Source organism: Ambystoma mexicanum, chromosome 1q, assembly GCF_040938575.1.
Source record: "Ambystoma mexicanum isolate Mex_15411 chromosome 1q, UKY_AmexF1_1, whole genome shotgun sequence".
In the NCBI taxonomy this organism is placed as follows: Eukaryota; Metazoa; Chordata; class Amphibia; order Caudata; family Ambystomatidae; genus Ambystoma; species Ambystoma mexicanum.
The window spans coordinates 263,018,560-263,031,348 of record NC_090922.1 but is presented as its reverse complement, the minus strand read 5'-3'; the positions used below and the strand labels follow the sequence as shown (position 1 = coordinate 263,031,348).

At 42.5% G+C, this 12,789-nt stretch overlaps 1 protein-coding gene across 4 annotated transcripts in view; it reads left to right on the top strand.

Moving 5' to 3' along the window:
- The window catches only part of CMIP (c-Maf inducing protein), a 726,603-nt gene that overhangs the window by 565,046 nt on the left and 148,768 nt on the right, over positions 1–12,789 (top strand). For all 4 annotated transcript variants that reach the window (XM_069638399.1, XM_069638414.1, XM_069638407.1 and 1 more), the window contains 2 exons: positions 8,660–8,821; positions 12,465–12,506. In XM_069638399.1, coding sequence (XP_069494500.1) covers positions 8,660–8,821; positions 12,465–12,506 — 204 coding nt within the window. The remainder of the gene's footprint in view (positions 1–8,659; positions 8,822–12,464; positions 12,507–12,789) is intronic.

Sequence of the window (12,789 nt, the reverse complement as noted above, 5' to 3'; positions counted from 1 at the left end):
GTGGAACCACTGCCAGTGTAAAAGCTGCAAAGGAATGGGCTCTCTATAGAGTGGGTGTAGTTGTGTATATTCTGTCACATATGTGTTCAGGCACTATTTGAAGAATGCTGATATTATGATGTTTCATCGGAGGCCATTTGAGTTACAACGATCACTAAATACTTAAGAGACTTGTATGTATGGCGATGATTTGTCAATTAAAATCAACAAATCTTCTGTGATGATATGTAAGGGATACCAGAAATTAATACACTTGGTATTTATAAAAAAAGCGCTCTGCAATATTTAAAATCTAGACCTATATGTTTTATGGACAGGTTTAGGAGCAAGGTGTCTCTTCTTATAGCACATATGCGGAAAATCTATATGAAATGCTGTGCATTTTCCATACAACCCCAGATTAAGTTTGATTAGGATAAGAACACCCCCACCACGATATATGGGTTGGAGTTTATAAATATCTCGCAAATCTTATCATTCGATAAATTAGAGGGCCTTCTTTGGAAAAATAAACTTCTTCCATCTTGTCTCCCAATCTCACTAATTCGTATAGAGCTGGGTTTACAATCTCTTGATTCGATCATTACATAAAAAAATGAATGCTATTTTGTAATATGTTGAACCCACCTAAAAATCGGTTTGATGTGATTTAAACTAATCAAATAACAGGGAATGAATTAGTAACAATATGGTCCCCCGCAAGTCCCCCGTTTCCCTATGTTTGAAGGTGCACCCCAAAGCCCTCCCCACCTGTTTTAACACCTTAAGCCCACCTCATATATATTTTAACCAGAAAAATCGTTATTTTCCCTTGCTTTGGATTCATTCTGAATTCATTCATTATTTTGGATTCGTTTAAATCACTGTATACCAAAAAATCACTTTCGAAGATCTGTGAGAAGCTTGCTTGTCAGGAACATCCGTAGAACAGAATGTTGGGAGAAGATCAATTCCAATGTCGATTAGCTGTTCCCCAATCCCAAATAAAAAATTGTTATTTGCGATTGGACTGAGCAGCATGACCCTCCTATGGAGATATGGTATACAAACATTACAAATATATTATAAACGAATAAAATACTTTACAGCTCTTTTAAATTATTTCCCCAGATATAAAGGTTTGTATGGCATTCTTACAGTTCAGTTTAAACATCTTATGTATGTTGGATGTCATGGGACCTTATCGAGGTGTCCCGCGTAGTAGTAGAATTAGCTGTATTTGCAAAATATTTCATAAACAGGAAAATTGAAAGCATCTCTTAGTGAAGGGTGAGAAAACGTATCTTGTTACACGCCGTTGGTTGGAAGGATTTGTCCCTAATTTCGATATATGAAACAATGAAATGTTGCGGGGGAGCCTCTTGGCTAGTAACCAAAAGTCGCTTATTTTGGCGCATGTGAGAATAATCGAAATAATATGACATGCAGGTGAAACCTCTATGTTAGGGTATTTGCCAAAGGAAGGTTTTGTATTCAACTGTATGATTTTTTTTTTAATTATGTGTATACTAGCAGTTGTACCTGTGCTTCGCAAGCACAGTAATTCCTACTAACCAAAAATAAATAGACCAATGTATATTTATATTGTATACTTTATACATTGTCTACACCATGGAACCTACCCACATAGCATATGCCAGGTTTGTAGCATGTTGGGAAGTATGCTGAACATTTCGAAGACACACACACAAATCCACACATTTCACTTTTATTTATATATATATAGCTGTAGATGATAATGCAGATGTAAAGATTTCAAATGTAATGCATTTCGATATTTTTATATTTAATGTGTAATGTTTTGTAAACTAAACAAATAAATAAATAAATAATGGCCATGCCGATGATCTTAAACTCAATTGGTTGATCTACTGTTAGCCAGGCCAATATGATCAGAATTGGCATCATATGATCTGAGTGTCTGGCGTTTGTGAGGAGATGGGCTGCTGCATTCTGAAGCCACTGTAGTCTACAAATCAAGTATTTAGTGTTTCAGAAAGATGACAGTCCAAGCTTGAGAGCACTAAGGTAATCACATTTTGTTTCTAGGAAAAAAAGTCCAGGTATGGAAGCAGCCTACATGGTGTCTGTCTTAGTCTCTTGATTGACTTGTTATCGGTCTTTTGTGGAATTACCTTCAGAAATGTTTTCCTAAACCAGTGATTTAATGCATTCATTCAGTTTACAAAATTGTTAGGATTCATGAGTGGCATTAGAGCGGACTTGAATGAAAGTAGTTCATAACACACAGTTTTATTAAAGCAACTAGTGGAGTGGATGAAGGTATAAATTAGGAAGAATTGGTGATAATGAAGAGCCTTCCGGCACTCCGTATTATACTGGGAATTGTACTGGACTACGCCTTTTCTTAGCATCTTTGTGGTTCAATGAACTAGCAGCCCCAAGTTTAGTATGTTTTATGTGTTGCGTCACATTCGTGTTGCTCTGGGGGTTTCATACCTTCAGATTCCTAGTGCTGAGGCCTGCTGGCCAATCAGCAGTGTGTGACCATTCACGAAGATAGATCAGCATTGTCTCTTAATGCTGGAGATGGCCTGGGACTCTCGCTCCACTGCTGGTGGTGTGTGGACCGGATGATTCCCGAGGGATTCCTCGCAGGTTGCACAATAGCATCTCAATAAAAGGCTCAGCACAAAATGGCAGTTTTGACTACTTTATGTAGTTGGTCTCATAGGAAAGCTGGGGGAGGAGAAAGCTTTGTCACCCCAAACTGACATGTGGACTTGGCATGTTCAAAACTGAAAATCTGTCAACATGACAAGTACTCTCATTTTTCAAATCTTTACATGTATGAATATATTTTTAAGAACTACATTTTAAGGCAAATCAGATGATGCTAATATGAAGTCGGCATGCCCTTCCTATGCAGAGATATGGGTTTTCTTCATTTACTCAGGAGCCCTATCAGCGAAAAATATGCCATTTCATTGTTCCCATGTTAGTTTTACCCTTCACCCGCATACCAACTTTCAAATCTCTCGGAATCAAGGGAAGGCCCAAATAAAATTTTCATTAATAACTTTAGTTATGTTTATCACACAAAAATCGTTTAAGCATGGTTCAAAGGCGGTTACTGTCACCTTTAATAAAAGTCTGGAATGACCGTTGTGGCATATACGCTGCCCCTTTTATGCAATAAAATGTATTTTTCTATTAACTAAACTCCAGTTTTTTTCTTTATTCGCTTTCAGTTTCATTTTCCCTTGATTATGTGAGCAGCCAGAGGCTGGCTCATTTTTATTTTCGCCTCTCCCTTCATGGCCTGTAATAGCCCTGGCTGCAACTCTAATGGACATTTTATGGGAATTGTGATCTCAAGGTCACTTATGCAGAAAGAACAGGCATGACCTTATCTGTTTCCACCATGGGTTAAATCTAGGCCATGTATTTCTTTCTATATTTTTAAGCAATGGCCCTGATTGATGGTTGACAAACAGACCTCCCTCTCCAGGATCAGCAGAGGAAAGGTCTTGGAGGTTAAGTTTCATCTTTGGGAGAAATGACGAGCTGCATGTAAAATTCTTCAAGCAATGGCTTTTAAACTTGCACACAATACATTTTACATGACATTTTATTAGGCACCTGGGCCTTATATCCATGTGTAGCATACTTCATTAATCTCACAGTTGCAAAATACATGAATATTACTTCTGGATTGTCCATATGTATAGGGCAGTTATATGAGAAAACCATGTTCAAACTCTGAAAGTCTAGTGAGCACTTGTCTTAGCATACTGTCATTTGGATAAGGAAAGTGGAAGTTCTTTTATTTCTTATAATTGCAATGAGCTTGGTTTCACTTAAGTTGACGGGGGGACAATCTGATATTATATTGGAGATAATGTACACACTGCTATCTGTCTCTTTAAGTAAAAGTGCAGCTCTCCATGGATTTAGTAAAACAGCATTGTCAGCCACATGTCTTTCTTGCTGAAATGCATTGCGCATATCTTTGCACTTTTGAGATTTAAGCCCACTTTCCTTCCTTTGGGATTTAGACCTGTTTTGGTTCAATAGGCCTCATATCTGACATCACCATTTCTGTGCGGGCCTTATACTTCAATGGGACTTTCCAAATTACTCTGGCCTCTTTATTTCTGGCATTCAGGAGCTATATTTTACCCCACAAAGGCTAATTTTAAGTGTCGTACATAGTCCACAGAAAAGGCTGTGGCCTCTAGCACTTGTGTTTGTATGTTTTTCTCTGTAAGTGGGATACAGCATTACCAATTGCTTCCTGTTTCAGAGTGTAGAAAAGGTGCATGAGTCTGTGCCCTCCTGAATGGGTAGAAAGGATAGCTCGGGGGCAATGCGTTTGTCTTAGAAGCAAGACAGCGCAGCACAACACAGGTTTGAATCCCAATCCCATGCTTAGAAACCACTCGCTAGTATTAAGTCTGTTATAAAATAACTTTTATAATTAATTTCAATGCCTTGTTACACCCCCATGTGCATGGTATTCAACTTTATATGTAATCCTTAGGGATTCTGCCTACTTTTTACTAGTGAAAAATGCAGGAGGAAAACATATGGATTCAAGCAACTCTGCTTGCGTTAAAAAAAAAAGTGGATACAGACCCGGATGCTGGCGTGTTTCCTGCATGGTGCAGGGATAAAAGTCAGAGCCAGCTTCACACTCCGCTCCTTTTCATTGTGCTGGAAATTTGTTGCAAATGGCTAGGAACATACCTAACAAACAGACTGTTCCTCTTCTGCTTTCAATTAAATTACGCATCATTCTGCAACAGTAGCAAAATGAGCCTTTAAGAGGGGTAATTGCGGTACAAAGCAGTACTCTTGTAATACTTTTCAGGAAGGCCTTCTCAGAATGTTTCAGTAAAGCTGTGTTTGCATGACTCTACAGCTCTGTTGCCTGCAGGGTGGTTTTTCCACTGTTTTTCTTGTTAGGCTTTAGTTATGGCCCCTCTTTATATAATTATAATTTTTAGACAAATATTTTTGCCTGCGAGGCAAATAGGATTGCTACGTAAAGATTTGTATCTTTTAATGGGGGCCGGAGTTTGTTACAATGGGTGCTTTGTGCCCACGACCAGAAGCCATGCTTTTTACCTTCACCATAACAGAATTCCTAAAATATATCTGGTAGTACCTGCAAAGTGTTCAGGGTACTGGCAATAAGGGCAGGACCCAGGGATGTTAATTCTCTAAAATGTCTGTCCTACTAAAGTGGCTACATGCGCCCTTTGACTCTGCTTCCCGATAAATTCACAGACAGAGACAACATGATACCTTTGATCCCAGTAACACAATAGGAAGTAATATTGAGGGTATAAAACTGATCTGGCCCACACTAAACCAATGAACACAGTGTTGCAAAGGAAACATTCCACAGCTGTTGGCCAGAGTGTAAATCATATTTCAAACATTTAGGGACTTTAATTATTAATGTGTGAAGATTTCGACCATTTGCAAGGTGGGTTTGCGCTCACCTGGGGTTTTTGACATTTGAAAAGAAATTGAATGATGGTAGATGAACCCCTGGAAAATGTGTGGGGCTAATCCGCACACATTTTCCTATGCTCACCGCAGGACATACAAGTAGACCTGTGTATTCTGGGAGGACAAAGCCTACAGGTGCTGTCCCCCCTGTCATATTTAGTTGGGATATGACAGCCATGAGTACATCAAGGCATCTCGGAAGAGGGAGGGCAAAACCTTCCTCCTGTCATGGCCAACCTAATTAACTATTAAAGGCTCCATGGATCCACCCTGTCCTTTTGTGTGATGGTAGCAGTTAACATAAATATCATACTAATAGAGTATACTTCAAACAGGCCCACACAGGGCATGGCTGCAGACTTTAACAATAGAGACAGGAAACTCCAACAACCTTTCATATGCGCTCTGTCAACCTGAAGCCAGCCCCGCCTCTCAGTACCAAGGGCAGTGACCTGTCTTTCTGGGACTGTGTTTACAGTAGGCAACCCCTGCAGGGGGACCCCATTCAGAAGGTGCACGTATGTGGATTGATGGAGACAGATGCTGTACTCGCTGCAGCTTCAAGGGAGACCTGTTGCTTTAATCAGGAACCACAGAGAGCTCAACAAACCAGAGAGACCCTTTGATCCACTACAGACAGAAAGAATTGTGGGACTTAGTATTACATGTTGTCAACCCTTTACCTTTTCTCTGGTTATGATCTCAGGTATACAGGAGATTCTTGGTGGGGACCCAGGATTAGTTCATTAAGGTAGGCTTAGCCTACACTAATCACTGTGGCCAATTTGTCTTTAAAAGAGGGCTGAGCCCCTCTTTTGGGCAGATCATCGAAAGGCTTTGCAAGGAGTAGTAAGAAAATCTCAACATTGGACCCTGGCTGAAGGTACAGTCTGCCTTACATCGTCTGCAAGTGAAGGAAGGCCAGGACCTCCGCGAGGGAAGCAAGATCCCTCCCCTAAACATATCCCAGGGAACAGGGGGAGATACTGAATCCAGAGGACCCTCCAGCAGTTCCAGAACTGGTACCCAGCCAGCACACAGTGTGCCCTGCTAGGCTCTGCAGCTAGCTCCCAGGTGGGAGTGCCAGAGAACCTCTGAACCAAACCAAGGACAAGGCAGTTGCCTGTAAAACTCTCCTCAGCTTTGGGCGCTCAGCCTTAAAGGACGACACAAGCCCAGTGAAAAAGCTAGGAGTGCATCGACAAACATCAACCAGCATACGCCTTAAAGGACATTTTTGAGCCCCTCGAGCTGCAACTGACTTCACCGCTGACTGTTGTCATGCCGCAGTCACTAACGTCGTCCGAGACGCCTCGACCAGTGCTTCAGACCTGTCAACAAGCACTGAGAGAACAATTCTTGACCCTGAACCACCGTGAAGATGAGCCTGCAGCAGTCCATCCAGCCTCGCTCGTCGAACTGCCTGCCACCTGATACCCGCAGCTGTCTCCCATCTTGAAATCTGTCACAGGAGCTGCAAAGCGCCCTGAAACCGACTCAACCCTGTCCAGCACCAAGAACTTCTATGAACACAAGTTACAATGTGGTTCTGTCCTCCTGGTCCTTCTCCGAATGCCTCTAGTGACATTCTACGACCTATTGCTCCCTTTGTACTGAAACCAAGTATCATTGAACTACTGTGTTTGATTACATTACCGACTACCCTCATGTCAGTATCCATAGTGCATCCCTTTTTCTTTTTGAAACTGTCTGTCCTCTGCTTTCCTTTGCAGGGTGGGTTGCATTTTATAGTGTGCTAGAACTGTCTGTTGAATATTAATAAAGTAGATATTTGTATACAACCTTGACTGGGCAGTTCCTTTTATCATCGGGTAATAATTGTATTTTTGCTGTGATGCAAATAACCAACGATCCACGACCATGCAGAGATAAGCCTGCCGTTCCGTTCACATTAACAAAATTAGACAAGGTGGTTTATAATTTGCTAGTGTTTCCAATCTGTTTGGATCCCTTCTGGTGTACTAGAGGTGAGGGGGTTATTGATGGTTCAGAAACCGATATTCATCCATGGACCACTGGTGCCCCAGAAGTTGATTCATCACATAATGTAACGTTTAATCTAATGTACAACTGTGATGAATTTGAAGCAAATAAATTAAAAATAACAAGGGACCACAGCATTTATGCTTGCTTTTCCCAGTTTTTCATCTTTACTGTTTGCCTGGCCTATCTACCTGCAATCTCATTCACTGGGGTTGCAAACATGATCCCCCGTGATATCAAACAGATGTTCTGGGAGCCGTTGGGTCCCCTGGGTACCCCTCTTTAAGGATCCTATGGCAGGAAACCTGGCAAACAACTGAAGCGTGTGCGCTCCAACCTTCTCTTACAAAGATTCCTAGTTCTGTATTCTAATTACTACATTAATATGGAAATGATATAGAAAGAGGAAGATCGGGCAATCTTGGCAAACTTCTTTAGAAATCTGGCCCAGGCTTATATAGCATGAACGTGCCATATTGTCTAAGCATAGACCAATAATGTAATCTAACTTCCCAATATCAGTTTCATTAAAACTTCCGAACTTTATCTTTCCTCCACCCCTTCTTCCAAATGCTTTCACCCTACTCTCGGATGGGCGGGCTTATACTACCAAATACTGAATCCGCCAATAACTACGTGAAACCTGCTCTTGCTGGCTCACAGTACCCTTTCACTCTTTTTAATTTACTAACGTCTTGTGCATAGCACAGAACCAGGCACCCTGAAATGAACGTAACACAATGTATGTGGAGGAGCTCTATATATACCATTGCAATGGCTAAATGATGCTCTTTTTTTAACCTTTTCTACCGTAATAGCTTTCCCCTTTTAGAGGGATATAATGTGGAAAAGATCTAGTTTAGGTACACTCCCCAAAGTAAACGTATTTTTAAATTCTGTTTCAACAGTATATTTGTCCTTTGTCGCTGTTCATTGACCTTATTGATAATCCAGATTTCAAACGCCTTCCCTCAATCGATGTTTGCATAAGTAAATTACCAGGTTGGCAAACGCATGTTCCATACTGTACCCAGTGCCCTTGGCCACCCTTTTCTTAAACCTCTTTCTATGCTTCCCAACAGTAGCTTTGCTTTGTGGATGGCATGTGGCAATGTTGTTGTTCCACCGTGTACCATTTGATGGCTAAATTTCTGTTCTTTGGCTCTTCTTGCAGAAGAAGATTTACAAATATAAGAAGGTGCTGAGTAACCCTGGCCGCTGGGAGGTGGTCCTGAAGGAGATCAGAACTCTGGTGGACATGGCGCTGACTTCTCCACTGCAGGATGACTCCATCCACCAGGCGCCTCTGGAGATCGTCTCCAAGCTGCTGTCTGAGGTAAGAACTGGAAGTGCCACGGCCATTCCATGCCTGTACAACCACTGAGATTTAATACCACAGAAAGGGTGCTGCAATGTAATTCCATAGTACAACATAGATCGAACATTAAATAATGAGATGTGATATATCCTCCCGGGCGGGAGCACAGCTTAACGCAGGTTCGAAACCCGGTCTGTGCTTAGAGACTGGTCTCTGTTATTAAGTGCATAATAAAAGATTAATTAATTTATCCTTATCTTAGATATCACATAAAATATAGAAGTATGCTTCAGATATGATAGAAGGTGTTAAATGTAAAATGTCTACAAGGACGCTGAGATGTGAAGGGCTAGTTATGTCACAGGCCTTGGTGGGTACTGATATTTATTGTTGCAGTATCCTACAGTGCTCATAGAGGTTGCAGCAGTACTGAGGGCAGGGCGTTGCATAATTTGGATGCCTGGACTAACCAGACCTCCTCTGACACCTTTGCAGAAGGAAGGATCTGGTACAAACCTAGGGTCGCTTTCCACGACTTTGCTTGCAGCATGTACCACAGAAAAGGCTATGTTTGGGAAACTGAAGATCAAAGGGAGTTGTAAAAGACAGAGGAGGAGGAATTTGGAGCATCACCACACAGGCACACGCAAACACAACAGTGTGTTATTGACCCACATGCATGTTGTAATCACTAATCTAACTCTGCACGCGCTTATGATGGCAGGGAAAGTTAGTGCAGCCGATCATTTTTGCATTTTGAACAAATTCACTTATTGGTGTAAATTACGTGTTCAAAGGTTATGTGGATTGGTCCTCACTGTGTCATGGTCTTCTTAAGATTAGTATTTGTTTTGTCCTTTCATAGAAACTAGCAACTTGGGTTCCAAAGCCGTCCTCGTAGTGTGGTCTATACATGAATCCCCAACACAAACACACTTTATTGGCAGCTTTGCAGTGTAGGTGTGCAGTGCAGGTGCACTAGCTGTGGTTCGGTTTGTCACTGACACTTCTTTGTAGAGTTACGTGCTTGCCCCTCTGCATGTCTGGTGCTAGGACTTTGTTTGCTACTGGTTCTGTGGGGATGCAAAGTAACATCATCCGGAAAGCAAACTCTTTCTGCGTGCCTTTATTTTTCTTGCACTGGCAGAGTCCGAGACAAACTTGGTGTGCTACCAATGATATTTTCTAGCTGTACACCTTGCACAGTGTTATAAAGTGTCTTTTGCTCTTGAGTGGAATTCTACCTCGTAGAATTCCACTCTTTCTCTGATGTCATGTTTACTTCTGTTCAGAGGGGAGATTCCATGAAGGGTTGTTAGAAGCTGTAGTGAAGAGGTGCTGTGTAGGCTGAGTGCTGCTGCCTCAGGCTGGTTACCAATAAAGGATCTTCACTTACCTGCAGTGTATGCCTCCTTATTACACTGGCGATGAGGATGGGATTGTGACCATACAATTTGGACAACGCAGTACCAACAACCCCACTGCTGAGCGCAGTCTTTATTTCCATCAATTCAGGATCAGCAGAACATTCTGCACTCCCATTATGTGTTGCGTTGAATGTGTGTGTTGGCTGTTGTGTGTGTTGTGGTATCGTGTTTAGCTGTGTATGTGTTGTTGTTTTGCCGTCAGTTGTGGGTAAAGGGGGGAGAAGTGTTGTAAAGTGTCTTTTGCTCTTGAGTGGAATTCTACCTCGTAGAATTCCACTCTTTCTCTGATGTCATGTTTACTTCTGTTCAGAGGGGAGATTCCATGAAGGGTCGTTAGAAGCTGTAGTGAAGAGGTGCTGTGTAGGCTGAGTGCTGCTGCCTCAGGCTGGTTACCAATAAAGGATCTTCACTTACCTGCAGTGTATGCCTCCTTATTACACACTGCAACAGCATATTCACAATAACACTTAAAAATAAATCAAACGCTTATTGAGCAGGACTAACTTACCTTTTGAGTGCACCTGTCATGTAAAAGCAATCTGGGTGCTTGTGTGCTGACACAGGAGTGCTTGGGCCAGAGGAAGCAGTGTTCTCCAGGCCAGTGAGTTGCCAGAGAACACCAAGAGATCTCACTGCGATTTTATTTGTATTGTTCCCATCTCTTTTATTCTCATTTCTTTGTTGAATGAATTTCTCCTCGTCCCGCCTTTATGGGCTAGAGATCCCCTCCATGCCCTCATCTTTCCCTCTCCTGCGGCCTCCATCTTTCCATACCCCTGCTACCCATGCATAGGCTTTCTTCCTTTTTATCTGCAAACCGAAATACAAGTTTCTGTTTAAGGGACTTTTTGCTGTTTTTCAGCCCATTATTTTCGAATAAAGTAGGTAAATCTCTCCTTACCAAGCTGGCAGGGAAGGCGGAGTCTCCTAGCATGTGGAATGAAAGAAGAGACTATTAGACCAATGCAGAAAGATAGTGAAGAAGTAGGGTGGGCACTGCAGGGTGAACATTCCTTCTTTCAGGCTGGCTGGGCAGGCATATTTATTCTGAACACTTCCCCCACTCTCACACATCCGCCAGCTCTCACCCTTAGTTGGCCTACTGGTACTATTCACTATGCTTCAGTCGCCAGGCACATTCTGGGCCTCATTCTTAACGAGGTGTTCATTACCGGAAAAGTCGTATAAAGGGTTTCTGCCATTTTTGGTAATTAACACCTATTCCGAAGCAGGGTCAAAAAGCACCAGTTTAGGAAGCTATGAGCCGGTTGCTAGGATTGGCTGGAAACTAGCCTAGCAACCGGCAATTTTAGAAAGCCTGTATTTGCGCGGTCATTCTGGTGGCACTCCACCACATTAGCGACAGTCTGAAATTGGTGCAAAATTATGGTACCTCTATTGGTGGCGGTCTGCTCATTTCACTGGAGGAGAGCCGCAAGAGGATTGCACTGGTAAATATCACGACACAGATTACAGACATTCACACACTATCGTGCATGGGACCGCAAGCAGTTATGTTTTTCTGGGGATTACAGTGTTGGCTTTTATGGGTACATTTTATGCCACGGCAGGGATCCAAAAATAGAAATGGCATCAAACTTGTATGGTCCCTAATACTAATGGGGCTGAATACTGGCACCAACCCTTTAACATCTGCATTGGCCACTGCATCACAGAAAGTCCAGGGAAGGTGGTGTTTTAGGCAGCACTTTAGTAGTTAAATTGCAATTATCATACAATTTAACGAAAATGCTGCCAAGACTTGCAATCCGCTTGTAAATTCCGAAAACAGGTGGTTTGCTAACAGTTCATGACACTTCTGTGTCGTGCTCTGCGCCGACGCCCAGGACCACTTCAAAAAAAGACTGGTGCCCGGGCGTCAGGAAAAGGCGCGGTATTCATTTGCAGCCAGGTATTGTTGGGTGAACGTCATTGGGAGGTGTGCCCGGGCACGCGTATTGTCGAGGGGCCTTAATTTTATAACTCATAGGGACTTGCACTACTGCTTAGTTTAGTGACATTTTGTATGAAGACGCCAGTGCAGGAATGCGCAGATCGCATTGCATTGAGCGGGGTGTGCTGGCATCGGTAAGGTGGGTATGGCAGCACGCTGTGTGGGTGTGTACTAACCCCAGCGCTGACAGATGGTCCGCCTGGCCTAGGCATGGCCCCATAACTGACCGCGCTTGAGATGTCACGTGCAGTCATTCACATGCTCCTTTCTCTTGTTGTAGAACACCAACCTGACCACCCAGGAGCACGAGAACATCATTGTGGTGAGTATCGACCTACACGTGGAGTCTTCCTGTTTAGAATGTGTGTTTGCCATTTTGTCCATTCGTTTGTTTTCGATAAATAATAATGGCATTTACTCGTCAAAAGGAAAGAGCTTGATATTTTATTCCAGGTACCAAATGATCCATGAACAGTAACTCACCAATAGGCAAGGGCAGAAGTGCTGTTCAACCCTTTCATTTATTTTGTCCCCAGTCCTTGAAATATAGAGTCTCCGACCAGGGGCGGACTGGCCTATAGGGGACTCTGGAGATTTCCCGGTGG